General features: G+C 40.3%; 1 protein-coding gene across 8 annotated transcripts; it reads right to left on the reverse strand.

Annotated features, from left to right (window-relative positions):
- Positions 1-295: 295 nt before the first annotated feature.
- Positions 296-27,775, reverse strand: errg2 (estrogen-related receptor gamma type 2). Of its 8 annotated transcripts, XM_078942350.1 has the most exons (10): positions 19,348-19,566; positions 18,541-18,723; positions 14,557-14,805; positions 14,308-14,465; positions 13,247-13,363; positions 6,990-7,100; positions 6,360-6,542; positions 1,764-2,033; positions 1,414-1,690; positions 513-1,329 (listed from the first exon to the last, which is right to left on the reverse strand). In XM_078942350.1, exons 2-9 carry the CDS (start codon positions 18,606-18,608, stop codon positions 1,446-1,448), a joined length of 1,401 nt encoding a protein of 466 aa, XP_078798476.1. In that variant the 5' UTR covers positions 18,609-18,723; positions 19,348-19,566; the 3' UTR covers positions 513-1,329; positions 1,414-1,445. The 8 variants fall into 8 exon arrangements, with proteins under 8 accessions (XP_078798477.1, XP_078798475.1, XP_023808461.1 ...); XM_078942351.1 differs by lacking the exon at positions 18,541-18,723 and having other exon boundaries at positions 296-1,329; positions 19,348-19,666; XM_078942349.1 differs by having other exon boundaries at positions 296-1,690.
- Between the last annotated feature and the right edge of the window lie 131 nt (positions 27,776-27,906).

The following is a 27,906-nucleotide window of genomic DNA, read 5'->3' on the forward strand; positions in this document are numbered from 1 at the left end:
TCAGCCGCTTGTAGAGGAAGACGAGTGCAGACTTTGTCACTATAAATAGTGAACCAGACGGGGAGTTTTGTTTCTTGCTGGATCAGTGTGACAAAGCGATGAGTCGGACGCCTCCATCCAGCGCTCTCCGGGGTTACTGCTCCACTTCATTATACTGTGGATGTTAATTAGAAATCTCCATTCTGCTGGACTCCTACGGCCTAAATGCACCATAAAGGGCTCTGCGTTGTACAATGTTGCCCTGGGCAGAGTCGGCTGCAGACCAAATTGAGGAAGACACTTGGGTGTTACCAGCTTTTGGCATTAAGGGGATCATATTTATTGCCCAAAAAACAAAAATACAAATAAATCAACCTGAGAATAAAACAGAATGGCTCTTCCAGACAAAACACCTCTGTTGGCATAAGACATGATGCATATACTGTACAGCAACACTTCTATTTCAACTACCATATTGCTGATGGATCCAGAAACAAGCAGATTAGACTGTGCTCCTTAAAGGAGCAACGCACTCAGATTACCGCCAAATTTAATCCCTTCATGGAGACAAAACACAAATTTCAAGACTCGTCACACAAAAACACACCGACAGTTCAACATCACCCAGTTCTCCCAAATTTTATGGCTAAAAAGCAAAGAAAAAAAGTGCACAGATTTGACCCTACACTGAGATTTCTACCATTAAGAAGAAAAAAAAACTCTCTAATCCAAGATATACATATACATACTTACTGTATATATTGCAGCTTTTTTACATTAAGTCAGAAAAGTCTTCTTCATTTCAAGATCTAATGTGGCGGGGAAGCTAGTGTAAAAAAAAAAAAGAAAACCATATCACCTGTTACAAATCCTAAAAACAAAAAAACTCACTTCAATTTCTCCAGTTTTAAATAAATACCTGTTGTCAGACATTTGCATCCCTTTTCCCTGAAGTTCTCTTTAAATCTTAGATTTATAGCTTCAATTGTTTTTTGTCATTAACCACAGCAAAAAAAAAAAAAAATGTATATGTATTAGTAGACATTTGCTGGTTTTATTCCCTCAAATCTCTCTACTCTTTGGCAAAAAGAGCAACCTTTTCTATACAGAAAAAGGACTGAAACGGACCAAATGCTGAAGCTACTCTGGATGCACTAAAATGACAGCTTTTGAGATGAGCGATCCGCGAGGATCTTCAAGTATCAGCCCCTTCCTTTTGAAAGCAGAAACTACGTTTTGGCATATGAGGGTGAATATCTGTAGAAGGCGCTTCTCCTGCTCGTCCGTTTGTCTTCACCTCCTCTACGGACTTTCATGGGAAGGGTGAGAGCTATAAAAATAGTTCTGCAACTGCAAATTCAGACATAATGTTGAAATGCTAGCTGAAAATGGACGAATTCTAACACCCTCATCCCCTCCCCCCCATGTCGTCACCTCTTAGGACAAAGCTGATTGGCTGTCTGTGTTTAGGCTTTGGCCTCCAGGAGTTCGAGGAATAGTTTGTGCATGGGAACACGGCCGTCCTGTTTAATGCTGCAGAAGTGCTGGACGGCTCGGGCGGCCGTCTGACGCAGGAGAGGAAGGGTCATGATGACCTTGCCGGTGCGCCGCGGGTCCTCCGGATGGTGGGTGAACTCGTAGTCCTGTAGAGCCCCGTGGAGCTCATCCTGGAGTCTCTGCACCGCCTCGGTGTCCTCGATCTGCATGGAGTCTGCAGAAAAAGTTGAACTAATTAACAGAGTGAAATATTTTCTAAAACCATACCGTCTGTGCAGGTGCCTTACCCGAGTTGGCGAGCGCGATGGCTTTGAGAACCACAAACTCCTCCTTCTCCAGTCCTATGCTCTTGTATTTCTTCACCAGCTGCAGAATGGCGTTGTTGAGGTCCAGCAGCCCGGCCAGCTTGGACTGCTCCTCGTCCATGATGTAGTCGTCCGCGTACACCAGCTTGTCTTCGAAAGCCAGCGAGCGAAACACCACCCGAAGGATCAAAATCTCCATCCAGCCGCTTTGCAGGAGACTCATCTGGTCCGCGAGAGAGAGAGAGGCGAAGCCTGGAGAGAAGAAGTTCCCCCAACAGAAAAGACAGGTTTCAGTATTAAGATCAGTCAACAAAATGTAACTCACAAATGTTCAGGACATTTAGGTTTAAGGAGGAAAAAGTAGTCATTTTAAATCCAAAGGAGATTATTTTCTGATCTCAAAGCCACATTTCAGAACACAAATTCACAAAGAGAATTGAAAGCAAAAACAAAGCTACCTTTTAAAAACACCTTAAAGTCCAGTTCCAATCATCTTTTAAACTACTTTCAAAGTGTGTCTTTTAATCAGGATTATGCCCTTTTTAGCCAAAATCTAAAGAGTTTCTGACATCTTAAGACGAATAAACTCTTTTTTTTTCTTCTGTCATTTTAGCCGTAGGTTTTAAAAGTTTATTAAATAAGGTAAGTCTGTTTTGATTTAGAGATCCATGAAGCAAAATCCACCCATAGATTTTGTTTGAAACTTTCAAATTCTCTCTCTCCCATTCTCAAAATGAAATAAAAAGAAAGTATATTCTCAAGTGCGATAAAAGGAGAATTTTTTTACATTATTATCTTCTGTTCATTACGTCTGTGCTCACATAAACCCATAAAAATTAGTATACTATATAAATGAGGCTGCAGCAGAATGATGTTTGTGAAACGGCCTCACAGCAAAGGAATCATTAGAGGACAGAACTAATGGAAATGAAACACCTCTCCAGGAGCCCCATCTACTCTGATTGACAATTATACTCCACACGGGTATGATTAAACCCGCCAACTACCCCCACATGCACACACTCACACATCTCTTGTGATTAAACAGGCGGTATTGTATTTTTTTTTAGACCATCAGCGATCGCCATCAGAATCCAGCATTTTTACAGCCTCCGCAGCGGCGCCAGTGGGCATCAATTTTAGACCCCCAATTGATTAGGAACGCCGTCGGTGGACAATTTCATTGTCCGATTGGGATCGGTATTGTGAAGCAGGGCCATCGATCAGGAGTTTGATGACATCTAAAGCTATTTATTCCCAAAAGCAACACAATGAAAATCTTAAATAAGAAAAAAGAAAAGTAAATGACAACAAAATAATAAAATAATTGAAAAGAAAAAAGGAGACTGACATGCTTTGATCATTAATGTATGTCTTGTCTGATTATGCAATGTAATTTATGTCAACCCCATGATGAAAACATGTTTTTTTTCCCTTCTAGCGACACATTAAAAAGGCTGCTGCATATTCACTAGACAAGTCTGTAGAAAACCAACGCAGTTCATCCCATGTCAGTGCAGCAGTCACCCTACAGTCGCCATCAACACATACTTGACAGCCAAGTTGCAGCACAGATTTTAAAAAAAATAACCAAAACAAAGAGGGCAGTTGGTCTTTAGCCAGCTCATCTGCCAGTCTGCCTTTCAGACTTCAGACCACATCACTGTCAATCAGACTGATGGGAGCCGGCACTGAGGAGGGGGCGCGGGCAGGACAGTAGCCCCGTCACACTCACCTCCCCTTGGGCAAAGAACTCAGATGGCCCGGGACATTTCGCCCAGGACCCTGGTTCTCGCTGCATAAGGGGCAGTGTGTTCTGCCACTCATCCAGAGCTGATGTGACATCGCCATTACGCTGCCAGGAAAGGCCACCCTTTTTTTTATGCCTCTTTTCCTGTGGCTGCCTGCTGTATCCATCTTCCCCATTTGTTCAATTGCCCTCTTCTTCTATTTTTTCAAACAACGCTAGTTTCTTTAGCTATTAATTTATTTTTCATTAATTATGACTTTTCTTCATCCAACATCGTTTTTTGTTAACTACCCTATACTAAAAGGGTAATCAAATCAAGTAATTAAGTTTCATATTCAAATAAATTTGTTACACCAAAAGGGCTGCAATTCTGCAGAATATTAAAAAGGATAATAATTTCTTCATCCGAGCTGGCATCTGGCTCGTAGCTGTACGGCTGGATAGCTGTAAGCTAGTGGGAGAGAGTGTAAACACATTGTTGATGGGAAGTGGGGGCGGGCTTACAGTCTTGCCCATGACTCAGATGGGGAATTTCTGATGACTTTCTGCAGAAACTATATCCTAGAAAACAACACAGGTTTTTTTGGTTTTGGCTAAAAACAGCATAGTTGTAATTAAAAGACAGCTGGGAACAATTTGAAAATAGATCAGAAGATGATCGGAGTGGGACTTTTAAAAAATAACATTTTATTCCAGTGGCCGAATTTGAAATGATAAAAATGTAATATTTGAGCCTTCGAGATTTTTGACATCAGTCATTTGCCCCAAATCTGACCCATCTTCTAAAAAGGTAGTCTGATATTGGATGAAATGTGTTCATGTACTGGCAGCTCTTTATAACTTTAAAATGTGATAAAACGTTTTTTTTTCCACTTGAATCAGCTGGTGCCCTAAAGACGACAGCAAGCTGCTTCAGCTTCTGGTTGGACTCGTTTGGATTCACTCATCTACAACTCAAAAAAAAAGATTTCTCAGAATGCACAGAACTGCTGACAAGCATTTCCAACCATGAATCACTGGAGAAACGGTGTAGAAACTACAGTGTTAAGCAAAGATCTCCTTATTTCTGTGTGCACTCATTAACTTCTGTAACAGATACGTTATAAAACACTAAAAATTATATGTAATAATTCTTCTTTTTTTCTTCTTGGTTGCCAAACACATCTGCTGCATCTTCCAGAGTTTCATGTATTTTGGGTGACATATCCGAGGCTTGAGTCAAATGCGTTTGACATGTAGATAAAAACATGGCCGCCTCTTCCCCTTAGGTGGGTATCTGCTGCCGCCCTTCATCCCCCAGCTACAGCCTCCGCTGGCAAAGGCCTACAAAAATACAGCCGTCAGTCGCGCTCCATCTGTCCTGACAGTAGTTAGCCAAAATCCGGGGAAAATGGAACGACAGTATCGGCCCCGGGGTGTGGAGAGGGAGGAGGAGGCGGGTTTTCTTATAAAACAGAGCAATAGAAATGCTGATGAGGGACAAAAAGACAACATTACACATGGATCCACTCTGGAGGAAGAAACGCCGGGCCCAATATAGCAGGGGGATTCGAGAACACGCAGCCGTTCTCTGTTTGTTTTGTAAGCAGATCAGAAGCAAGACATCAACAAAAAGCCCAGGTGTTTCCCAGGTGATGTTTTGGGTGTGAATAATAACCGATAAAGCAGTCAGAGGAAAAGAGATGACTAGAAGAATGGAAACCAAGGGAGGAGATGTTGTCTCAACTGTGCAGGCCATGGCTCCAGACAGTAAATGATGATTCATGAGCTTAATGGTTTATTTACAGTTTTCCTGCAGCATTGGAAACTAAAGTAGACTCTAAAAGCAGTTAAAAAAATTTTTCCTATAGTTCAAGCAAAATAAGCATAAACTTAAATTTCGACCCATAAGCTTAAATTTGGGGAATTTTTAAAGACAAAACGGCACTAAATGAAGCGACACTCCGATGAAAAGTGTGTTTTTAGTGGTTTTAACATGTTTTTACATGTTTTTACTTGATACTTAAAAAATGTTTTTTAATATTTCTTTATCAAACTTATTGTGAATAAGAAGTAGGCAAAAAAATGACATCTAAAAAAGATTTTGTTTGTGAAGTAGAAAATATGCTGGGAGAGCCATAAGCTTCCTCCTCCATGGGAAGGGGAAGGGGGGCGGGGTTGCTCTTTTCTTTAAAAGTCCTAGAAAACGACACTCGTTTCTGGTTTTGGCTAAAAACGGCATAATCATAAATAAAGGACCAATGGCAACGCTTTGAAAATAGATGAGAAGATAATTGGAGTGGGACTTAAGTTAAAGTTTGCCATGCTAAGGTTGAAATGTTGCTTCTAAAATAAAAATAAAAAATCCTAACTATATACAAACTAGCTTAAAAAAAAGCATTTTCAATAAGCGGCCCCAGTTGGACATGTTGGCACATAGCAATGCAGCCACGAAGCATCTTCATAGTCTGATCTTGTTCTCCTCCTCATCCAAGGAGGATCAAAGCCTCCCAAGATCTGATCTGCACTCTGATCTCACAGCAGGACAGCTGCAGCCCAGAACACAAACGACCACCTCCACGAGACCTCCAGTCCTCCAGTAGATGTCTGAACACCTTTCGGTCAGCAAGGGCACGCCGTTTAGGGGGCACTCACAAATACAGAGAATGATTGACAGATAACACAGTGAAGCTTAAACGCTCCTACTCTCCCCGCCCCCTCCTGAGTTGGCAGATAGCGCCCTGGCAGCCACATTTCAGAGCAATCCCTGTGATCTGATTAGAGACTTATCTAATGTGTGTGTAGTGACGTGTTTAAAGCTGAGTGAGCAAGAAAGGCCTGAATCTTACCTGGGATGTGTTTGGCCCAGCCGATGTTGACCACCAGCTCCCTGTCGGCCAGGTCGCATAGCGTGGTCAGAGCCTTGATGTCGCTCTCCGCTACCATTGGGTCCGGCATGGCGAAGATGGCCTCCGGCTCAGCGACCAGCAGCAGAGATACCACTTTGTTCTCAACCACGCCACCAGCAGAGACTGAGGAGGAGTTTATCACAAAAAAAAATCTTTATTAGATTGTTAAAGACTTATTCAAATGAGGTCTGACATCAAAGAATCAAAAAATTAAAAATCATAGTTTTTAGACCAAATAAACTGAGACAGTCTAGCTACAACAGAGCTTTATAAAGCCCAGATGTACCCATCGACAGCCTAAGGAAGGGTCATATGAACTTCTCATTTTCTCTGGTCGTGAAGAATTTTGTGGTCATCTTTAAATCAAAAATCAGTGCTGCTAGTAGAATTGAGTTAAACTTAAAATCCAACTTTCCAAAACTGATGTTCTATCAATAGAATACAAAATGTGTTTTTGGAACTGAACCTGTGTGATTTTCTGTAAATTTAGATTGAAACTGAAGATGTCAAGGCTTGTCAAGGCTAAAAGGCTTTCAAGAAACTCAGACTTCACAGATGTGGTTCTCTCACATGTTTTTTTCTGCGGGAGGGGGTTCTGGGAGTGCAGATACAGGCTGTTCTCTGCATCTATTCTTCTCTTATACTTTTGTCGTCCTCCTCGAACCCGGTCCAGGCGCACACCTGCAAAAAAAAAAAAAAAAAAGCAAATCGTGGAATTTTTTTAAATTTGATTTGGTCATTTGGTAACTGCTTCTTTAAAAACTGAGACTCTGTGAATGGCAAGAAAAAATTAAGGAAGTGACAGTGAGTGCCATGAAAAATTCCATCCATCCATCCATCTTCCTCCGCTTATCCGGAACCGGGTCATGGGGGCAGCAGTCTAGGCAAAGAAGCCCAGACTTCCCATCGGGTCCCATTTTTACAGTCCTAAGTATGACTTGTCCATGGATTTGAATTCACAACCTTTCAGTCTCAGGGCGGACACTCTACAACAAGGCCACTGAGTTGGCAATGTCTCAATAACAAAAGAGTGCTTGACTAGATTTGGAAGCTGCAACAGAGGTTGGTTTGACAGGTCTTTTTTTTTTTTTGACCTTTTTGGTGTTGCAGAAGGTAAATTTGAACTTCTGAGACTGATAAAAATTGAGTCTCTTGGCCAAGCAAAAGTGGTGACAAAACAGGCAGATATGCATCGGTATATTCATTTGGATTTGTCTAACTGCTTCCTGTCCCTCCATTACTGTAGTTGCTAAGCTGCCCATTTCGTGCAACAGATGCTATAGTGCTTTTTGGATTTGTCACTTTTCAAGTCAAGGTTTCTTTTTATTCAGCCACTTATAGGAGTTTTCCTCTCCACAGTCACCCTTTGTTTGCACAGTACAGGCAACATGGCCTTACTGGAAATATCTGAACTCAATTTGACTCAAGCAATGGTGGTACCAGTAAATACATTTCAGTTTGATATTTCTTGCTTTATGTATAGCACCTTAAGACAAACTCTGTTGTGATATGACAATTCATGAATGAATTGATATGAATTTATTGTCCTGTCATCTCATTGGAAAGGCGGGAAAAGTTGTGTGTCATCAGCATAGAAAATTTTAAGTATCTCATTAGTAGTGGACATTGATCCACCTAAGTCGGTCACCAGTCAGCAAAAGTGCCACGTGTTAAACTCGGTAAGCCATCAGGACATTGTCCACTCATCAGCCCACATGTACCGTCGATGCCAAGGAGACTGGACAGAACAGTCTAATGTTTGCATGGCAGCATACATCCTGTAACACGACACCAAGTTGACTGTAGCGCCCCCGGTGACAAAAGATCTTTTTAACCACCACTAGAACCACCCTGTCACCATGGCGATGAAGACTTAAGCGCAATCGTTCTTGCATGTATCTATGGAGAAGATGGTTACTGAAATGAGAGACTGATTATTATGTGGGGTTCAAAGGCAAACTGGAAGTTGGTCACGAATGAAAAGGAGAAGCTTCATCCAGGAAGTTACTTAAGAATCCTCCAGTAGTGGTGTTTCGTTACTTGGTCTGTCCAGTGTAAATAGTCATAGTGGGCCTGAAATAGATCTATAATGGCATCTGTGAAAGCCACACCGAGGGTATTATTTCCCCTCTTGACACCTCCAAGTAACACGACATCCCTATAAGCATGAAGCATGCCCGTCTTCTGACTGATATTTATGGAAGGTATGCACCAATACCAGTGAATGACAACACGACAATTAACACACAAAAATTAATCTCATGTGTCAAATGTGAGGGTTTTATCAGTTAGTTCCCTGTTGTTATTTTGCAAAGCTGTTAATTTACTTTATAGCGTTGAGATAATGCCAATATAACCTTAAAAAGGATGTGCCAGATGATCAAGTGATTTTTCTTCTGAGCTAAAAAGGAAGACAAAATGAAGAACAAATAAATTGTTCAGCTTTTGACCATCAGAAACAAAAGAGTGACAGGATTCTACAGGACAAAAAAAAGTTTTCCATTTAACTTTTCATTTTTCAAACTGTCATGATGTTCTTTTCTATGTCAGACAAAAGTTAACAGTAGAAAAATTTAAAAGTGACTTGAGAGTTTTAAGAATTGTTTTTATTTTTTCTGTTATCTAAACTGATACCTCCGGTTATCTCAGTTTTACCTCTGTTTTCTTTGGACTATAATCGTTCTTCAATCTTTCCCAGAATACTATCAGATCTTACTTCTTAGAGGAACAAAAAAATAAAAAAAGTATTTGAAGAGCATAATAAAAAAATAAAATTCAAATAAACAAAAGGCACGCAAGGGGTGCCGCCTATTTCAATATTTGTTCTTTAGAGTTGAAATGTAAAAATTAAATTCTGGTATCCATAAAATGAAAAAAAAATTAAACAGAAACAAAGGTTGTTGTTTTTTTTAGGTGCATTTGTGTTTACTGGCTTGATATCAGTATCAGGAGCGAGTGTAACGTTTCACAGTGGAATGTGCCAACAACCAAAAGGCCCAAAATAGCTTTGCTGGATAACAAAACAGATACCCACACTTCCTCACTGTTCTTCCACACAGCCCATCAAAATTCAATAAACACCAACAGCTCAGAGACAGATTTATTTTTTGCCTCCTTTGTAACTCCATCATCTTCTGAGAGATGTTCGCGCCAGGAGCTTGGAAGCTTCTCCGGTGATCTAGTTTATCCCGTTTTCGAGGAGGGGCCGCGTCTTCATCTGTCTCCACTGCCGCTCTGTGTACACCATAAACAGTCTCACACTTCTCAGATACTGCGATAAATGTACAGGAAGCTGGCCTCCGCCTGCAACTCAGTGGTTGTAACTAATGCCCAACTAATGAAAAGGATGTGGAAAGTTGGCCGCAGGAAGTGCAAGCGGTCACCATGTCCAGTTGCAATGCTTATTTCAGACCGCAGATTAAGCCGGGTGATTAACACACAGGAGGGCTCGGAACTTTAAGAAAGATTGCGTTTGAAAAGAGCTTTCGCAGAAGCACTTTCAATCTTTAAGGCATTCAAAAAAAGAAAGAAACATCAATAAAAAGGTATATTCATATTTTGAAATCTGCTTTTAGAATATTCCTCATATTTCCATATATTTTTACTCAAAAAAAGTGACATGAACTGTGGAAATGGCCCCTAAACAGGGCTTAATCAAATCCTTGCCTGGGGTCTATATGTCTTTGGGCTGTGCATTTAATATGACTGTGACTCTCCCCGTTAAACCTCACGGCTCCCTCCGTCTGACTTTACTGCGGCCTCTCCGAGGAAGAGGGGCATTACGAGGCACGGTGAAGCGCGTTACGAGGGCGCTTACGACGGGAGTTACGAGGGGCAGTTCGCGTTTCACGGAGGTCCTGGAATCCCACCAGGCATCTGGAGGAATTTACGAGGGAGGAGGCGAAGAAAAGAGGGCTGAAAAAGAAGGGTGGTTGAAAGGCAGAAAGGGATGATGTTGATGCCTGTAACCTATTAAAAAGGTAGCCGATTTCAAAAGAAGGACAAACACACACACACACACACACATATACACACATTCAGGGAAAACATGAGGTATAATGATTGACGGGTTTAAAACACCGATACACGCAAACATGTGTAAACAAGTTGTAATTCTGTGTACCTATAACACACGCGACTGCAGTAAGAAGAAACTGGAGGTGACATTAAAAGGTTATGACACGTCACAGAAACCATTTTTTATGCATTTTCCGTAAGCTCTTATTAATTTTACAAATAAAGAAAATCCTTTAGAGAAACTCCAACATGGAACAACAGCATTAATTCTGGAAGAGAAGTTCAAACAAGTTCATTTATAGGAGTGATAGGCATTCGACAGAATAAACAGAGGTCACCGCTTTTGTCAAAGCCTCCGTTTTACCAAGCAGAAATTTTATTAATCAAGTCACGCACGCATTTAAAAGCAAAGGTTTTACAGCTAAATCAATAAAGCAATGAAGCCTCGGGGCTTCGTTCCAGAAGTTAGAGAAGACGCCTAAAATCTCACAACCTTATGTAATAAAAAAAATAGGCGCAGGTTCACAAAGTCATGTGAAAACATTTAATAAATCCTAGACTTTTAAACGTTTCTGTTGGAATAACAAGCACTTCCGATAAGGTGTGGACATTTTGTGGCTGAAAAGTTTGATGTCAGTCAGATTATTAGGAAATTGACTGATTTAAAGCAAGATAGTAGGTTATAGTACAATCATTTATGCTCAGATTTGACTGAAACCTGCCAGTAGGAACTAGAAATACATAGAAAAGACCAGAATTTGAGTGTCAAAACCCACTGTGCTATCAAATTGCTTTTAATAATCTTTCTCCTTGGAGAATTTGTGGATTTGTTTGTCTTCTACGCCTCTAATCTCTAAACATAAACTAGCAAAACAAAAAAATACAAATCGGTTTTAAAATGTTCTCAAATAGATCTGCTGCAAGCAAACATTGACGGTATCCGAGAACCGGACTGAATGAGTGTGACGTCACCCACAGAAAACGACTTATGTTTGGCTCCAACCAAATAAAGTCAATTTCAGTCGCCTTTTCGTGGTACAGACGCCGCCATGTTAGAGCCAGACGGCGCTGATCGGTCCGAGCCATTGTTTCTATGTCAACCAGTCTCGCTGATCAGTAGTGAGCATGTTGGAAGTCCAAACCCTTTCCACACAAAATATGTCAATTAAACTGATTGGCCAGTTTATAATTTGAATAACTTTTTCATCTTCTGCTGTTTTATCCCTTTCGGGGTCACGGGGATGCTGGAGCCTATCCCGGCCACTTGTGGGCGAAGGCAGGGGACATCCTGGACAGGTCGCCAGTCTGTCACAGGGTAGAGTGTCCACAATCATACAACCACACACACACACACTCTCTCACATTCACACTTAGGGACAATTTAGGTTGACCAATTAACCTAGGAAGCATGTTTTTGGACGGTGGGAGGAAGCTGGAGTCCCTGGAGAAAACCCACGCATGCACAGGGAGAACATGCAGACTCCACACAGAAAGGGTCCCCCACTGATGTTCTAGTCAAGGTCACCCAGCCGGGACTTGAACCGGGGCCTTCTTGCTGTGAGGCAGCCCAATTTGAATAACTTGCAAAAAAGAAAAAATATCATGAAAAAAATGAGCAAGAACATATTCAGGTTGCAGAGCAAGAATGGTTATTCTGATTGAGTAATAGCTGTTTATTTCTAAATAGAAGTCTATGGGATTTTTGGCTTCTTGGAGCCAGGATGTAATGAGATGGAATGAGAGTTCTCAAATAAAGTCAATGCTAGCAAATGATACCTGACATTTTGCCTTTATTTTCAAAAACAACAAACTTCTATCCCGTAAACATATTTTCCCTCTTCAACTGACTAATGAGTTGTTTCATGACACCATGACCTCTTAATAGGGTTTTTTTTTAAACTCCTCTTGGAGTCTAACCTGCAGAAGTGAAGGAAGCATAAGCAAAGATGGTACGCTGGTGAAATAAACTCTGTGACCTTTGACTCTGACTTGTTAAAGCCAATCCTGAGAAAAAGTAAATGCTTAACCTTTAACAACTGCAGTTTTATCTGCTCAACCTCCCTGCTATCGTCTGTTGGCCACGCGCGCACGCCATCGGCGGGCAGTACAGTAAGATGGAGGTAATGCTTTCCTTTCATAGTCACTTCTAAATCTGGACAACAATATGTCAGCGGGCAGCTGGCACGCGCTCCGGACTAAAGCAGCACCTGACTGCCGTCTGTGGCATGTGCAGCATGGCCTTTCAAATATCTGACAAGTTTATTTCTTTTGAAAAATGTTGGAAAATGTAGTAGCCATTCCTTTTTTTGAACTTTTATTTAAAAAATAAAATAAAACAACTGATAAATTCAGAGAACTGTGAGACCAAGACCTGGCTGAAAGCCAACTTTCATGCTGCAAAATAGTCTTCATGCTAACCCCGTTACCGCACTTGCTGCTGAAGTGTTGCCAAGACCCCCCTCCTCTTTTTAAACTGGCAAACAACCAGAAACTATTTTTGAGGATCACTGGTGAAGCAGCGACCATCACAGCTGAGCGGTTAGCGGCTCTGTTACCATTGTTCCTCTGTTTACTGCACATACATCACAGAGGCGCGACGGGCTTGAAGTTTAACTGCCAGCCGCTTCCAGAGTTACAGTATGAACCATCACCGGTTTATTAAGCGAGACACGACAGCGGTAATTATTGCAGTTTCACAACAAAGAAAGCTGCCGTCAGGCTCGACTTCCCTCTGTACACCTGATTTACCCCAGAAGCTCAAAGCGAATATTTTACGAAGGTCTGACCGAGATTTCCAGAGTAAAACTCACCCTCTCTGAGCATGCCCACTGCCAGACATTTCACAAATCGACAGGCCTGGCACGATTTCCTCCTCCTTTTGGTGATTTCACATTCATTAGATGCTGGGCAGCTGTATTCAATGTTACCTGGAAAAGAAAAAGAAAAAAGAGCTTCTGAGGGACTGCTTTAGGGAAGGAACAATAAAGTTTACAGCTTTACTGTGAAAGAAACTAATTTTATTATCTCAAACATTATATTTAACAAAAGTCTGACTCATTAAATGAAATTTCTTATGAGATAGTCACAGGAATATTGAACCATCTTGCTGGCAAACTCCCATTTGCCATAGTGAATTTGTAGACTGCTTCCATCTGAAATTCAAGCCGTTTTTGTTAGCAAAACGTTCCTAAAAGCGGATTGAGTTTGGAATCCTAATATTGGATGAATTGCCGGAACTAACGAGCTAAAGTTGCTTGTTAAGCCCGGTGGCAGTCAGCCAGTTCCAGGTGCTCTTAGCAGGCACCTTTGACCGGAAACAGGAAGAATCTGATGAGCCAGACATCAGATAGCTCTGTCCTATGTGAAAGCTGCTCAAGTCTGCCCTTTGAACCGATTCAAAGAAGCCAGCTACTAGAGGTCTTAACAAGACGCAGTCCATCAGTTCTTTGGCTTGGAAAGAGAGCCGACAAGGAGTGAGCCAATCCATTTAAAACACCCACACTGGAGACTAGCAGCTTTCAGGGCAGAAGTCAAAGTACATGCAGTACATTCTCCACTAAGCGCCACATCTATTTAGTGGCTCTAAAACCTAAACTTTTACATGTTGAATGTATACACGATGTGCTGTCAGATAAACCACCTATCAGCTGTTTGCCAACAGATCTTTATTTAAAGCCTGTCTGCAGTTTGGAAGGCAGGAGGCGGAAGCTCTGAACCAACCGATCAGGGCTTATTTATACCAAAACAGGGGCTGCATGCTGCTTGTAAAACTGGTTTACGTGAGGAAGGAAGGCGTTATCCGCTGTGCACGGCCAACTAAAAAAAAAAACATCTTCTCGCAGCTGGAAGTGTGTGCTTGCATCTTTCTTACCCTGAATGGTCCTCTTGAAGAAGGCCTTGCAGGCCTCACAGGAGGCCACACCGTAGTGGTACCCTGAGGCCACATCCCCGCACACCAGACACAGCCGTTTGGCCACCGAGCCCAGTATGAACTCACACTTGACTTGGCCTTCCTCCTCCCCACACCTCCTGAACACGAAGAAGCAACGTATGAGGGAATGTGCACGAAATACATTCACTGAAAAAGTGAAAGACAGGTGTTGCATGACTTTGGCATTACCTGTTGGATCCTCCGTTGCTGGCCAAGGCTGTGGCGTGACCCTGGAGGCCCGGCGAGTCCAAACCATTGCTATGAGCGAGGTTCTTGAGGGGGCCGTAGCTAGAGTTGGTGTCCGAGGAAGAGCTCCCCGGACTCGGCTGGGGCGGGCTAACGTCCCCCTGAGAGCTCGGGGTGGGGCTGGAAGGTTCCAGCTTTATAGAGGGGTGACAGGCGGGGTCCAGGCCCCTCACTGACATTCTGTTCAGATGCCTGAAGAAAAAGGAGTGGAAAGATAAAGTTAGAAGATAAATTTAATGCCCAGAAAAAAGAATTTAGGGAAGTCGAAAAGCCTTTTAGAGAAGAGGGAAGGACTTCGACACCGCATCTACATCCCCTCCGTCCTTTTTTTGATTGGCTTAATACCTTATTAACACCTTAACACCTTTACTATCCTTAAATCAGTTACTTATACAGAATCCTCCACTTTTCCATGTCCACATTAGTCTATTTGTCCATCAAGCCAGCATCGTCTGAATCGGCCGTTTGAGTCCTCCCCACATATGCAAACATGCGTCTATTACTCGACTTTGTTTTCAAAGAAGGCGATTGCTTAAACAAACGTAGGCAAATGGCCAAACTAGCGACCACTGCCTTGTTTTTTTAGCCTTTTGTTGTCTTTCTTCTAATCATCGCTCAAGAGCGGTCAAAACTGAAGCCCACAACTGTTTTTAAACAACAGTTAGGGAGAAGTTGTTGGGGAAAAAGCAGACCCAAAAAAGTAAAAAAGTATTACTGTTTTTTTATAGTGTGCTGAAGGAAATACTGAGTCATGGCGGATGCAAGAGTGGGAGGAAAAAAAGAAAAAAAGTGTAAAAATTGGCTTCTTTTAGTTAATTGTAGATCAAAATGGGTTTGAAAGGATGTGGAACAATAACTGCATTTTATTTCAATAGCATTTATGGGTTCTGAGAAAATAATGATGCTCTTTTTGTGATGTTTCGCTTTTGTGCTCTTTCGTTCTTACCCAATAAAACAGGCTTTAGACATAAATCTGTATATTGGTTCTCGGAAAATAACTGGTTTTTAGGAGTGTTTCTGAGACTGTGTGCTTATTTAAGCTATCAATTTATCTTTACATGAAAAGCATACAAAAAAAATACATTTGAATCCATATCTGGAGGCTTTTTGAACAAGTTGCAAAATAACCCATTTTAAAGTGATATGCTTATCTCTTAACATTTATTCTTTGTACCGTTTAGACCATTTAAATCTCTTAAAAAATAAAAATCTGTGATTTTTCTTTGCCTTAAGACCCAAGAGATTTTAAAACAGACTTAACATTTGCTTTATCTTTTATGATTTAATTGCACATATTTGATTTTGTGCAAATATTAGAACAGAGATAGATTACCTTGGAGAATGATAAGAAATCCACTAGGATACTTTGTTTTAACAAAAAGCGTTAAAAAATAAGGCTACACCATAAAGTAAAACATGTTTTTATTATTTAAAATCAAATTTATGAAGACATTTAAGAAATTGTTCATTTATGTGTTTAATTATGTACATTACTGGGGATTTTATTATTCTAGGAGAATTTCTATTGTTTAACATTCCAAAAAATGTATCTAAAACGTTAAATAAAAGATTTAATGAGTGGCTTTAAGAACAAAATTGTTATTTTTTTGTGTTTTAATAATGAAATGTTAGCTCCAAAATTGAACAAAATACCAGCATGTCAAAGTTTCTGTTATTATTTATATAAGAAAGTGAATGCAACCGACACATTGTCACCAAACTTCCACATGCTATCATTGTGACTCTGGACTTTCAAGAAGGAGACGCTTGAACACCACCTCCCCCTTCTCCACACACGCTACACCAGACAAACACGGCAAAACTCTCCTACACACGTGCTCACAGACCCATTTGAGAGAATGCGCCGTCATAAACACCCCAACACATGCAAGCGTGCATCTGTGCCCAGAGCGGCTCGGCTGTTCCCCGTCCATCACATGCACACGCAAGTGCACAGCATCCAGGCGTCTGTTCCACTCCACCCTTGTTCTGCTGGGGGGGTGGTGGTGGTGGTAGATGATGTTTGACTTGGTTCGTTTCCTGCCATGTAAAGCAGTTTGCCCATCATAAGTTATTTGGTAGGCAAAAAGACTGGTATGTTCTAACCACCCACTGAGTAAACCATAGCCACGCACTGATGACCCCTCTACAAAGCCACAAAGACGCATGCAGGGATGCACTCTTAAAAAAACTGCAACCGCTTTTAGCCGAGCAACCACATCAATAAATATTTTATTAAATGTTTGCCAATCTAAAGTATGTTTAAGTCCCACTCTGATCATCTTTTGATCCATCTTGCGAGTGTTCCCAGCAATCTTTTAAGTGTGATTATGCTGTGTCATAATAGTTTCTGCAGAGCGACAGTAGTTCATTTGAATTTAACCTCTGGGTTGCCGGTTGGATTACCATAGAGCAACCCCACCCCCCTTTCCCCTCCCCACTGCTGAGAGCTCTCTGTGTAAGCGCTCTGCTTGCTTACAGCCCCTCAAACCCCCAACCTAACACTACCGATGCAACAAAAATGGCGATGATTCTTGAGCTATCCAGCAGTGCAGTACAGTTCTGATCCAGATTCCAGCTCGAACCAGGAAAACCAAAACATACACGGATCTATTAGTCTGCAAGTAAAAACATCAGCATGGAGCAGAGCAGGACGCTTGTGGCCCTCCCAACATATTTACCAAATCAACTGTTTTTTCTCCTGATACATGATTTGAATCAATTATTACTGTGAAGCACCATTTCATGCTTTGTTTGTTTCATAAATGTCCTCCGTCATCAAAAAAATGCCATAATAGCATGTTAAAAACGCAATATTCCTCACGTCTTTAGTCGGCAGAAATTTTTATTTTTTTCATGTGTTTGACACTTTGGCAAATTGGGACTTTTTTCTGCCTCTGGAGGCTTTGTAGTTTCAATCTGAAATCCTTAGTCAGCCTGCTAATGTCATATCCCATACACCCACAGATGAATAGAGGGACTTTCAGATTGCTCATTGAAGAGAGGGAAGGACATCTTCCTTTTATTTTTATTTCTAATCAAGCAGCAGTTAGCAATTTCATTTTAACATTTTAACATTAACGATCTAGAGAGGACCAAATACCGGCCATAAATCTTCACTCAGCCTAATATGATCTCAAATGATTACTCTTTCTGGAAAAAATATTGCATGTCGAAATCATTCTTGTGTCCTAATAACTCACAAGAACAATCGGATCTCATTTGGCCGCTCCCCACCGCCACACGTCCAAGCTCCCTCTTTGAAGACTGCAAAAACAGCACTGCTGACACACTCAGGTTTCCTTTTTCAAGTGTCTCACTGGCTATCCATCACAGGTGTCCATACTGCCCAGTCAAGTCTCTGACAGGTACAGGCTAAGATGGACTTTACACTTTCTATTTGTAATGAGGAGAGGTGGGGCTAAAACTGTCTTCTTTTTTTTTTTTTTACTTTTATGAATTGGCAGTGCAGTAAGGTAATCTGATTTGACGATGCTTATCAACTGCAGCGCATAAGAGCCCATCAAAAGACCGTCAGGTGGTTCAAGTTCATCCAACAAATCTAACAGCACCTTGGCAACACGGGATAAACAGAAAAAAAGAGGAGGAAAAGAAGAAAAGGAGCAAAAAAAGACATTGAAAGGGGGAGTGGCAGAAAGAAAAGGGGCTGTCCTGTGGCTCATTAAACCTTGGAGGGAGGGGGTTGCTGGGGAGGCAAGAGGGGCACTTTCTTTCTTTATGTGAGCAAAGTCGTAACGGAGCCTGCAAATGTAAAAGGAAGTGGGTGATAAAAGAAGAAAGAAACGAGCAAATCATAAAAAGGCTAAAAGTGAGCGGGGTCAGACAGACTTCTATTTTTCTGCCAGTGATGAGCAGGTATTGGGGGGGCATTAGCCAACTTGTGAGAGGCAGATGAAATGCTCCCACCTCTGACCCGCAGGCTCTGCATGGACATGGATAGCATGCCACACGTGGGGATCATCTGCAGCCTTCATCGCCCTCTCTCCAATTACTTATCTCCCTACTTGTGTCACAAGCAATCAGCCGACCAGCGTGTCCACACGTCTGCCAGTCTCCCTCAGTCTGTCTCCTAATTGTCTTTATCTTCTGCTGTTGGGAAAGGTTAATTTCAAACGTGAGATGCTCAGCGAGATGTCTTTTCCCACTGATTATGCCACAGCTGATAAAAGCACAGGGGTGATGATAATCAAACTAACAAGGCCTAAACTTTTTTTTTTTTTACGTCTTCTTGTTATGATTAAAGACGAGCAATCAAAAAGTGAGAGCTGCAAGCAATCAAACAGCTGTCCTGCACAGCATCTGAATCCCAGGCGTTCAGGTTTCCGTTGTTTGGGAGTCTGTGTGGGAAGATTTACCAGCTTTGGGTTAACTCTTACCACCAATACTGCTAATAAACAATCACACAAAACAACAAAAACCTGCTTAAAAAAAACTATTGTTTTTATTCACAAGGATCTAAATTTTATCTAAATATAAATTATGTATATTTTATTAAAAATAGACCAAATGGACATGTTTAAAGCAATAATGGTGTAATTGTTGTAGATTTCTTATTTTTAAAAAAAAGCTGAATTGTTTTATAAAAGTGATTTTCTGTATTTTCTGAAGGAAACTTGGGATGCTCCACAGACACCCAAACGCAGCATTCAGCTCCACGAACTTTCCCAACATTTGTTTGACCAGGCAAATATGAGCTGTCAGAGAAATACTTACTCTATGTCAGAGTGGCAGCTGAAGCACTCTGGAAGGTACAGGTCGACTAAATCCATGAGTGATATCCCAGCATGCCCCGAAGACGAGGACCAGCTCCGTTTGTTTCTGTCCGTTCCCCTTTTTGACCGTTTGCTCCGCTCTCAGCTATGAACAACAGCGCTTCTACTTGTGCTTGTTATTCTGCTGTTAAACTCTACGTCTCCATCTAGTCCTGTGTCCACCGCTGCGTCACCGCGTTCATCCTCTACCTCTACTCGCGCTCGACCGGCCGGCTGTGAGAACAGTCACCCTGACTGACGCTAGGTGAATGAGTCGGACCTCTGATGCGCAAGCCACACCATTTGAATGACCCTCCCTCCCCCCTCCGTCAAACACCCGACGCTGATTGGTCCACCCCTCAGCCAATGAGATCCACCAGTGGACCAACGAGGTGATGCGGAGCGATTAGCTGATAAAGCTGGAACTATAAACAGTAAACACAGCCGCAAAAGCTAGGAAATTCATGATTGACGGAGTATTTACACAAGCAAAGTATACATAAAAAATATACTCAAACTGGAGCACCCAAAGATTATGCAAAAAACTTTAATATATTGCAGATTTAACCCAATTTTTGGTTTTAAATCAATCTCCCATCATGCATCAGCATTGAAGGCTAAACAGATAGGTGCACCAAAACTACTATAGTAAAATTAAAAATATTAGTAAATATTTTTGAGTACACATCACTGTCACCCACCTATGTTTGTTTGTTTGTTTTTGGGTTTTTTTTGGTTGTTGTAAAAACACTTCTGTATTTGCGCGGAGCATGGATTTGTTAGGATGAGCAGAGATGAGGTGTGGGTTTAGTACATGGTATGTTGTTTCCATCAAAATGATGGAAGATAATCAAGACATACTGGTGTTTTATTTATTTAACCTTTATTTACCCAGGAATTGTCCTGTTGAGATTAAGAATCTCTTTTCAAGGGAGTCCTGGCTAGTGGGAAACAATAAATTAAATTCACAATAAAATGTCAACATTAAAAACATAAAATAAATAAAAATTAGAGCTTATGTAAAACAGGAACGAAGTTACTTTGAAAATGCATTCATTTAGCAAACATCATAAGATGATTTGCAAATATGCATTTCTACAACAGAAAAAGAAGTGACTTAATACCATTTCTATTCTTTGTTTTTTTTAGTTAGGATAATCTACTGTACATTTTTGGTTTACCAATAAAAATGAATTCCTGTATGTCAAGAGGCTGGAACAATTGTGAAAAAAAGAAAATGTTATCATATCAATGTTATTCACATTTTGGAGTCGGTTGAGTCCTTTTGAAATGAAATGAAATGACTTTAAAAAAGCAATATGACGAAAATACGTATTTTTGTTGCTTTGTTTCTGTTTAAGTATCTCATTGTTTTCTGTTGTTTCCTCACATTTTGCATCTAAGTCTTTTTTAACTATTCAGACTTTATTCAGATAATTAATTGGGGATACTCTATTGAGTCAAGTAGCCACCATAACACCTCCACTTGTCATTTTTTCCTTACATTTAGTTAAGTTTGGTTACACTTGTTTCAGCTTTATTACGTATTAATTTTTATTACCTAAATTATCTATTAATCCCTCTGATATTCCACAAGCGGGACTTTAATGGTTCAGATTTATACTTTATTTAAAAGCCTACTTAAAGACAACTTTACAGTATCTGGAACATATCTAACATTTTTCTGTGCTTGCAATGTATTATTATCTGATCAAGTTGGAAAACAGTATCATTGATAAACACAGGCAACACCGTCACTGTGACCCCTCAAGAGCGTGAAAATACTACATAAGTCCTGCCGTGTTTCCTTTGCAACATAAAAAGGAAATTCCAGACATATGGACATCCACACCATGATACACATTACCTCAAATTGTGCTTAAGAATTAAGTGACTTACCTCCTGGTGCTGTGCTTTTATCTGAGATAATCAGCCTTGGCTGTGGGCCCAACGTGATGCTTTGTGCCTTTCACTCACAAAGCTCACGTGCAAACAAAATGAGGAGTGGAGTAAGTACCCAAAGGTTAACAGGTACAATAATAAGTGATTGGTCAAATTTAAGGAAGAAGAAAATGGATAACAATATATAGCAAGTACCTAAACATAGATGTTTTTCAAGTAATTTTAGACAACCGGCCAATATTAGTTGCTCAAATGAAGAAAATGTGTTAAAAATACACATATGCCCATAAAATGTTGTTTAAGTGATTTGTGCATTTGCAGAATGAGTCCCATCCGCACTCTGACAACTATTTTGAACGTTGAGGAACGAGTGAAAATTTGCTTATTTGTAATGCTCTGGATCAAATTTAAATCTTAATTGTTCACCTGAAAGTCCAAATCAAATGAACAGGACTGCATGTTTTGCCAGGCATAAATCCTTGACATTGGTATGGATTAGGTCCATTAAGGGGAGTCCAAAACTCAACCCATACTTTCATATACATTGCAATGAAGATACCATCTCACTGCATAAAAATGGCATGAATCCTGATGTCCCTTTAAATTGTCTGGTTTTAGAATGTTCTCTTTAAGTAGTGAGGATATTTTACAGAAGAGCCCAAATCATGATACTGCCGCCACCACAATTTTCATATGGAGACACGGCCTTTAAGCTTCAGAGTGTCTTCTCCTGTTTGTATCATCCCATCTCTACCTCTGATCATCCTGATGTCGTGCTCTGAGCTCACCCCTGCTGAACCAATCTCTACTGCAATGAAATTACCTGTGCTAATCTGCGGACGAGATAAAGGCCGGACTGCATAGAGTGCCCTTTATCTTGTTACGCACCGCATGAAAACTCTGCAAGCTGAAACTGTGACTGCATCACGGCGGTCCCCAGCAGACCGCACACCTGCAAAAACTAGAAAATGTGGCAAACTTTGAAAAAACGTGGAGACTTCTGTTACAGCTCATCCAAAACCAAGAACACTAAGGTCAAGTTTAAAAAGAAAACTTTTCTATTTTAAAGACAAGACGCTGAATTTGACATAGACACAGACTTTCACCACTAATCAGCATTTTTGACTCAAACTGGCTAATGTGAAGGACCTGCATTAAACTTCAGGGAAATAACAAAATGATCGCCCTCCTGCTCATTTATCTTTCCTCAACATTTGACAGGAGTTAAATGCATTTTGGGCACAGAAGTGCTTCGTCTGGAAACTCTTGTATTTAATTACTTTCCCATCACTGGACTCAGGATCAAATCCTTTTGGTTCAGATCGCTCGATGGATTACATATATCTTCAGATAACAAAGAAATAAAATAGTAAATCATTATTCATTATACAGGACTAACAGTTTTAAATCTATTTATTGTTTTTGGTGTTTATCTCAGTGAATAAGCAACAATTAAATACATTTAAATGAGAAAAAAAACACTTAGCTTGGTTAAAAATCAAAGCGGATTTGCAGAAAATTGCTCATTTGCAACCTAAAGTGTGGCACTTTTTGTAAACAAGAAAATTTCAGCTGCTTATATCTTTCTTACAGAAAGAGCTAAAGAAAATCCAGCAGTGTTATGCATAATATTATACAGAAAAAACATCAAATGTATGCTTAAATTTGAAGTAATTGTGTAAAAACTAACCTTTGATCGATAAATAGAAAATGCCAGTTTAATTTAAATGTTTTTAAGAAAAATTAGAAGAGGAAAAATCTAGCAAGCAAAATAATAGTTTGCTTTTTGTAAATACTTGTCTGCCTTAAATATACAACAAAAATAACTAAATCATTGCAGCTGAATGACATCTAAATCCATAGTTATGGGTTTGCTTGTTTTTATTTTTTATCTACACGAACAAAAGAAAAGAAAATCCAGGACTGACAATAAAAAGACAAACAAGAGCAGAAATAAAACCAAACACATGTGGCTGCAGTTCATTAAAAACATTTCTACAGCCAACTGAAGACGAGACTCACAATCACATTTTAACAGAGACTCTGGCTGGAACCGAGGACCCAGCTGCAATCTATCCACCCCCTGCATCAGAAGCATACATTAAGAAGAAGTAGAAGTATGAGGGAAACAGGCACAAAATAAGAGTTGTCCCTAAACTCAAAGCTACCAAATCTCAGCCTGAAGGGACATCCGCCGTACCGACTTCCAGAACCGGACAGTCACTTGGCGACTCCAACCCCTCCACGCACATTAGCTTTAACGTCAGAACTCGTGAGTGTAATCTGCTTAGTTTATATCTGACCCTTGGCTATCCATCAATTACGGAGACAGTGAGAAAGACCATTGGCTCTGTGTGCAAACACGATTGTCTCGCTGCACCAACATAGCACCTCTCAGGCGTGCTTTCTGAAAGGCGGGAGACATGGAAATGACGCCAGACAAAGGAATACGTCTTTTACTTTTTTGTATTTTGCTAAGGGAATGTAGAGATTATCTTACATCTATATGGACTGGATGGAAATGGCACACAAAATCACTGACTGATGGCTACTCGGAGTGGGATCAGTTTCCCATCGATCTGTGGCACACTGCATAGGGATCAGAGGTCACACACAGATGCACACAAGCGCAACAGAAACCTTAGAAACCCCTCGGGTGATGCTTAAAGCGGCACAAGCATAGAGATGTCACTTAGGCCTGCCTGGACCTTCTGCTGCACCTCAAATGCTTTTCTTTTATCTCAATATCCTACAGTCCCACCTTGGAGGGAGTGAGTAACTGCTCGGAAACAGGAAGGCTTTCAGGCATACCGGATTTCCTTTGGACCAATTAAAGCTCCGTCTGTTAATATTGGATACTGGCCGCATGAGGAGAAGCTGAATGAACCTTGAGTGGATTGCCACCTAGTGGAGGAACATCTCTCACGTTCACACTTTGCTTCAAAACAATAAGTCTGCATTAAAGACCCAAATGGAAACCTGTTTTACTGTTTCTCTGGCATCAGGCCACTTTGAAGCTTGGCAACTTCCTAAGGTGATTAGTCTATGTAACCAAGCTTTTGCTAACACTATTATATGGATTACCACAACAAATACCCTTCATATTCTCAACAAGCACAATTGGATCAACTGGTCATGTCTTGGTCATCCTTTAGGCTCTAAAAGCATTCTGCACCGCATGATGCGGCGAGAAAAGAGGACATCTGTTGTCTCTTTTCATTTAGCCTTTAGCAGCTTACAGTGTAAACATCAACACGGGAATATTGCAGCATTCTAGAAGCAGCTCATCCTCCGATACCTCTACTCGCAATTCCTTTGAGCTTTTGTATCATTCGTTTCACTCCCAAAGTTTGTTCATCAGATCTTTAGATAGGTGCCAATGAGGTTCTTACAGCCAAATGTAATGACATTTACTTTAATATCAGACTTATCACTTTAAAACTCAAGTGTTATAGAGAAAACCTGTTAACAGAACTATTTCCAATTCACTACTTTTGGCCCAAACTCTTAGATATGGAGGAACCTGATCAATATGAAAACATATTCCTGGAAGTTTATTCTGAGTATCCAAAGATCAGTTGACTGTGGCACAAAAGAGATGACTAAAAAAGGGATCAGATGCATTACCCTAAAATAAAATAAAAGTTTAGTATTTTTGTTTCCACCTGTGAGGAAAATTCCTCTTAGATGTTCAAACAACAAAGCCGCCATTTGGGGATTTTTTTGTTGTTGCCATTTTTACGAAATTTTGTTTTTCTTTTTGCCATTTCTTAAATCAAATAATTAATTTAAGAATCGCTTTTGTCAACAGTCCACTTAAATCCACAGAACTGCGTGTTCTGGACTTCCATTTGAACCATATTTTAATGCACATCTGCATCAAGCAGACAGATTTATGCATCCAACTTTAAGAAAAGCTCCCTTGCGATACAAATAAGATGTAAACTGTTAGGCGTCTACACATGGATTTGACAGCTGTAATCATTCACTATTCTGTTTTTGAGGAAAATGCTTTCATTGTCATTTCCTCATACGAAATAAGACAGTGTAGTTCAGTCAGTGCCTGTACTAAAAAAAGCTTTTCAACCCGTAGAGTTTCTGTATGAACTGTTTTAAATGAAAAACATAACAGCAGTGAGAAATGGAAATCTCAGAGTCTTTGGTTCGCTTTCTTTTTTTGTCTTTTGCAAGACGTTAGTTCAATTTTTTTGGTTTAGTGTAGTTTCTCTCATCATATTCCTATTTCGGTTATATTTGGATGTATTGTTTTCCCCCGAATTCCCCTTTTAACAAAGTTCTTTGGTTTTGTTAAAAAAAAAACCTTAGCCAAATGAGGCAAATTAGTGTGTGTAATTATTTTGTATAAATTGAATACTTACAAGAAAGATAGGAACAAAAATTAAAGAAATTCATATTGATTTTTTAATATCAAACAATTAAATCATGAACACAATTTTGCTTTTTCTTATCTTTAGTGTTACTCAACAACTTTAACATTTTAATTTTATTTTAGTCATACACATATATGTCAGGTCAAATTAAACTATTCATATCTCATAAAGGATTAGTGGTGTGCACTTCAAAAACTTATGTAAAAACATATATTGATGTAGGACATTTTTTGTCCTTGATGTTTTAGAGAAAAGTACCTAAAAGTTTTAAGAAAATCAAGCTAAAGAAAATCATCCAATTATTATAAAACAACTTAAATAAAATTAGAAAAGAAAAAAGACAAAAATGAAAACAATAAGGAGTAATAGTGAGATTGAAATAAAGATTTAATAATAACATGTATTTTAATGTATTAATGTTTCAGTTTCCTTTGGAAATAATTTTTAATTGAGCAAAACTAAATAAAAAAAATAAGTCAGAATAAAAAAAAATCAAAGACAATCTGGTATGAAATACTTTTTTTTTGTTCTGCATTTTTAGTTGCCAATTTTATGACTTATTTTCTGCCCTCACTTGGTTCATTTACAACTTCACTCCCTCTACTTTAATAAATTCTTTTTCTTTTTCGTTCATCGTTTGATTTGGTTCTAAAATTCAATATTGTAAAACTTCCTGCCACCAGTGGGGCATAGACAGCCGTTGACCCCTCCCTCCCTTCTTATAAACTGGGACCTGGCTACCAGACCTGTCCCAGGTGAGGAGTCACTGATGCGGGCCCCACACACACTAAAAACTCACTTTTTGGAGTCAGCACTACACACTCACAACACTGATGTCAGCGTGAAAAAAATAAATAAAAAGAAAACATCATGAGCTCATCATATCACTTTTATCTCCACAGGTGGAAAATTTTGCCTGCTGGCAACGAGTCAGCATGTCTGCATTGTGTTTGCTTTTTTTTAAATTAAAAAAATCCACTGTGGCTAAATGTTTTAAGCCACTAGGTTTACCTTTACCTGTGCATCTGACTAAGAGATAATCTTTAGCAGCTCCACAGGTGAGCCACTCTTTACCTTGACCTTAGGCCAAACATCCGCCATCTACAGTATTTCCCTTCTGTTTCATTCTTCACATATGTGCTGCTAACTGATCCTTCCTTCTTCATGCTGCCAATCACACAAATGGTTTGCAAGATTTAACAGCCATACTTTCATTCTCTCCTGGGGTGTTATTTTTTCATGGTGACCCCACCTTCTGGCCATCCCTTCACCCAGTCAGCCGGCTCAGTCCAGTCCACTGCTGCCCATGGCAGAGTACACCAGTCCAAATGTAATTTTCTGCTAGATTAAACCTGATAATGACCCACTTTGGAGGGTTGCCATAAATGAAAGCTTCCAATTATAAATGCAAACCTATTGATTTGTCAACTGAGGTTGAGGCGGGGGATCTGGACAAATGTTAAGTGATGTTTACTGACATCTTTATCCATGACGCAAACGCACAGATGTAAAGATGAGAAGTGAAAAGGCTGGACTGCTTGTAAAGCATTTCATAAGAAATGCTAAAGGAACGAAAAGCCAGAAAAAGACCAGTTCACCTGGCATCAAAGTAGCCCCTCATCTGCAGGCACACATACACACACATTTACCCTCAAAGTGGACTGTTTCCAAGCAGACCGGAGCACATAACACAAAGGTTCATTCGCTGTATTTCAAAAGAAAAGTCTGCACCTACTTTAGTCCTAATGCTTTTGCTCAGTACTCACTGTCAGTTTCATCCACTGACTGGCCGATCCTCCGCTCTAAAGCTGCATTCAGTCAGTCAGTCTCAAGGACAAACGCTCCAGATCGGCTCCCCTCCGGTCTGTGTAGCTCAGCGATGCAGCAGCGCACACACAAACTCACCAACACGCACACCAACTGCCCTCTCCCTCTTTCTCTCCTCTCAGCATCTCACTCTGATCCAGTGCTGAGTTTACCTGCCCGGCCCGCTCACAGGGGAGTCCTGGGAGAGCGTGTCAGACAGAAAGTGCATCTAAGAGAATGAGTCTGTCTTGGGGTTTTGAAGAGGGGAGGCGTCGAGCTGAGGACACAGAGCGCTCCTGTATTCCCATAGATACAGGGGAGGGTTTTCTATCGCAGCCTTGAAAAAAGATGTGGGAGAAGGAAGGAAAAGATCCATGCGTCATATTCCAGCAACGTTGAGTCAGCATGTGAATGTGATGTAT

This window comes from Oryzias latipes, chromosome 24 (genome assembly GCF_053564925.1).
Source record: "Oryzias latipes strain Hd-rR chromosome 24, Olatipes_Hd-rR_3.1".
Lineage (NCBI taxonomy): Eukaryota > Metazoa > Chordata > Actinopteri > Beloniformes > Adrianichthyidae > Oryzias > Oryzias latipes.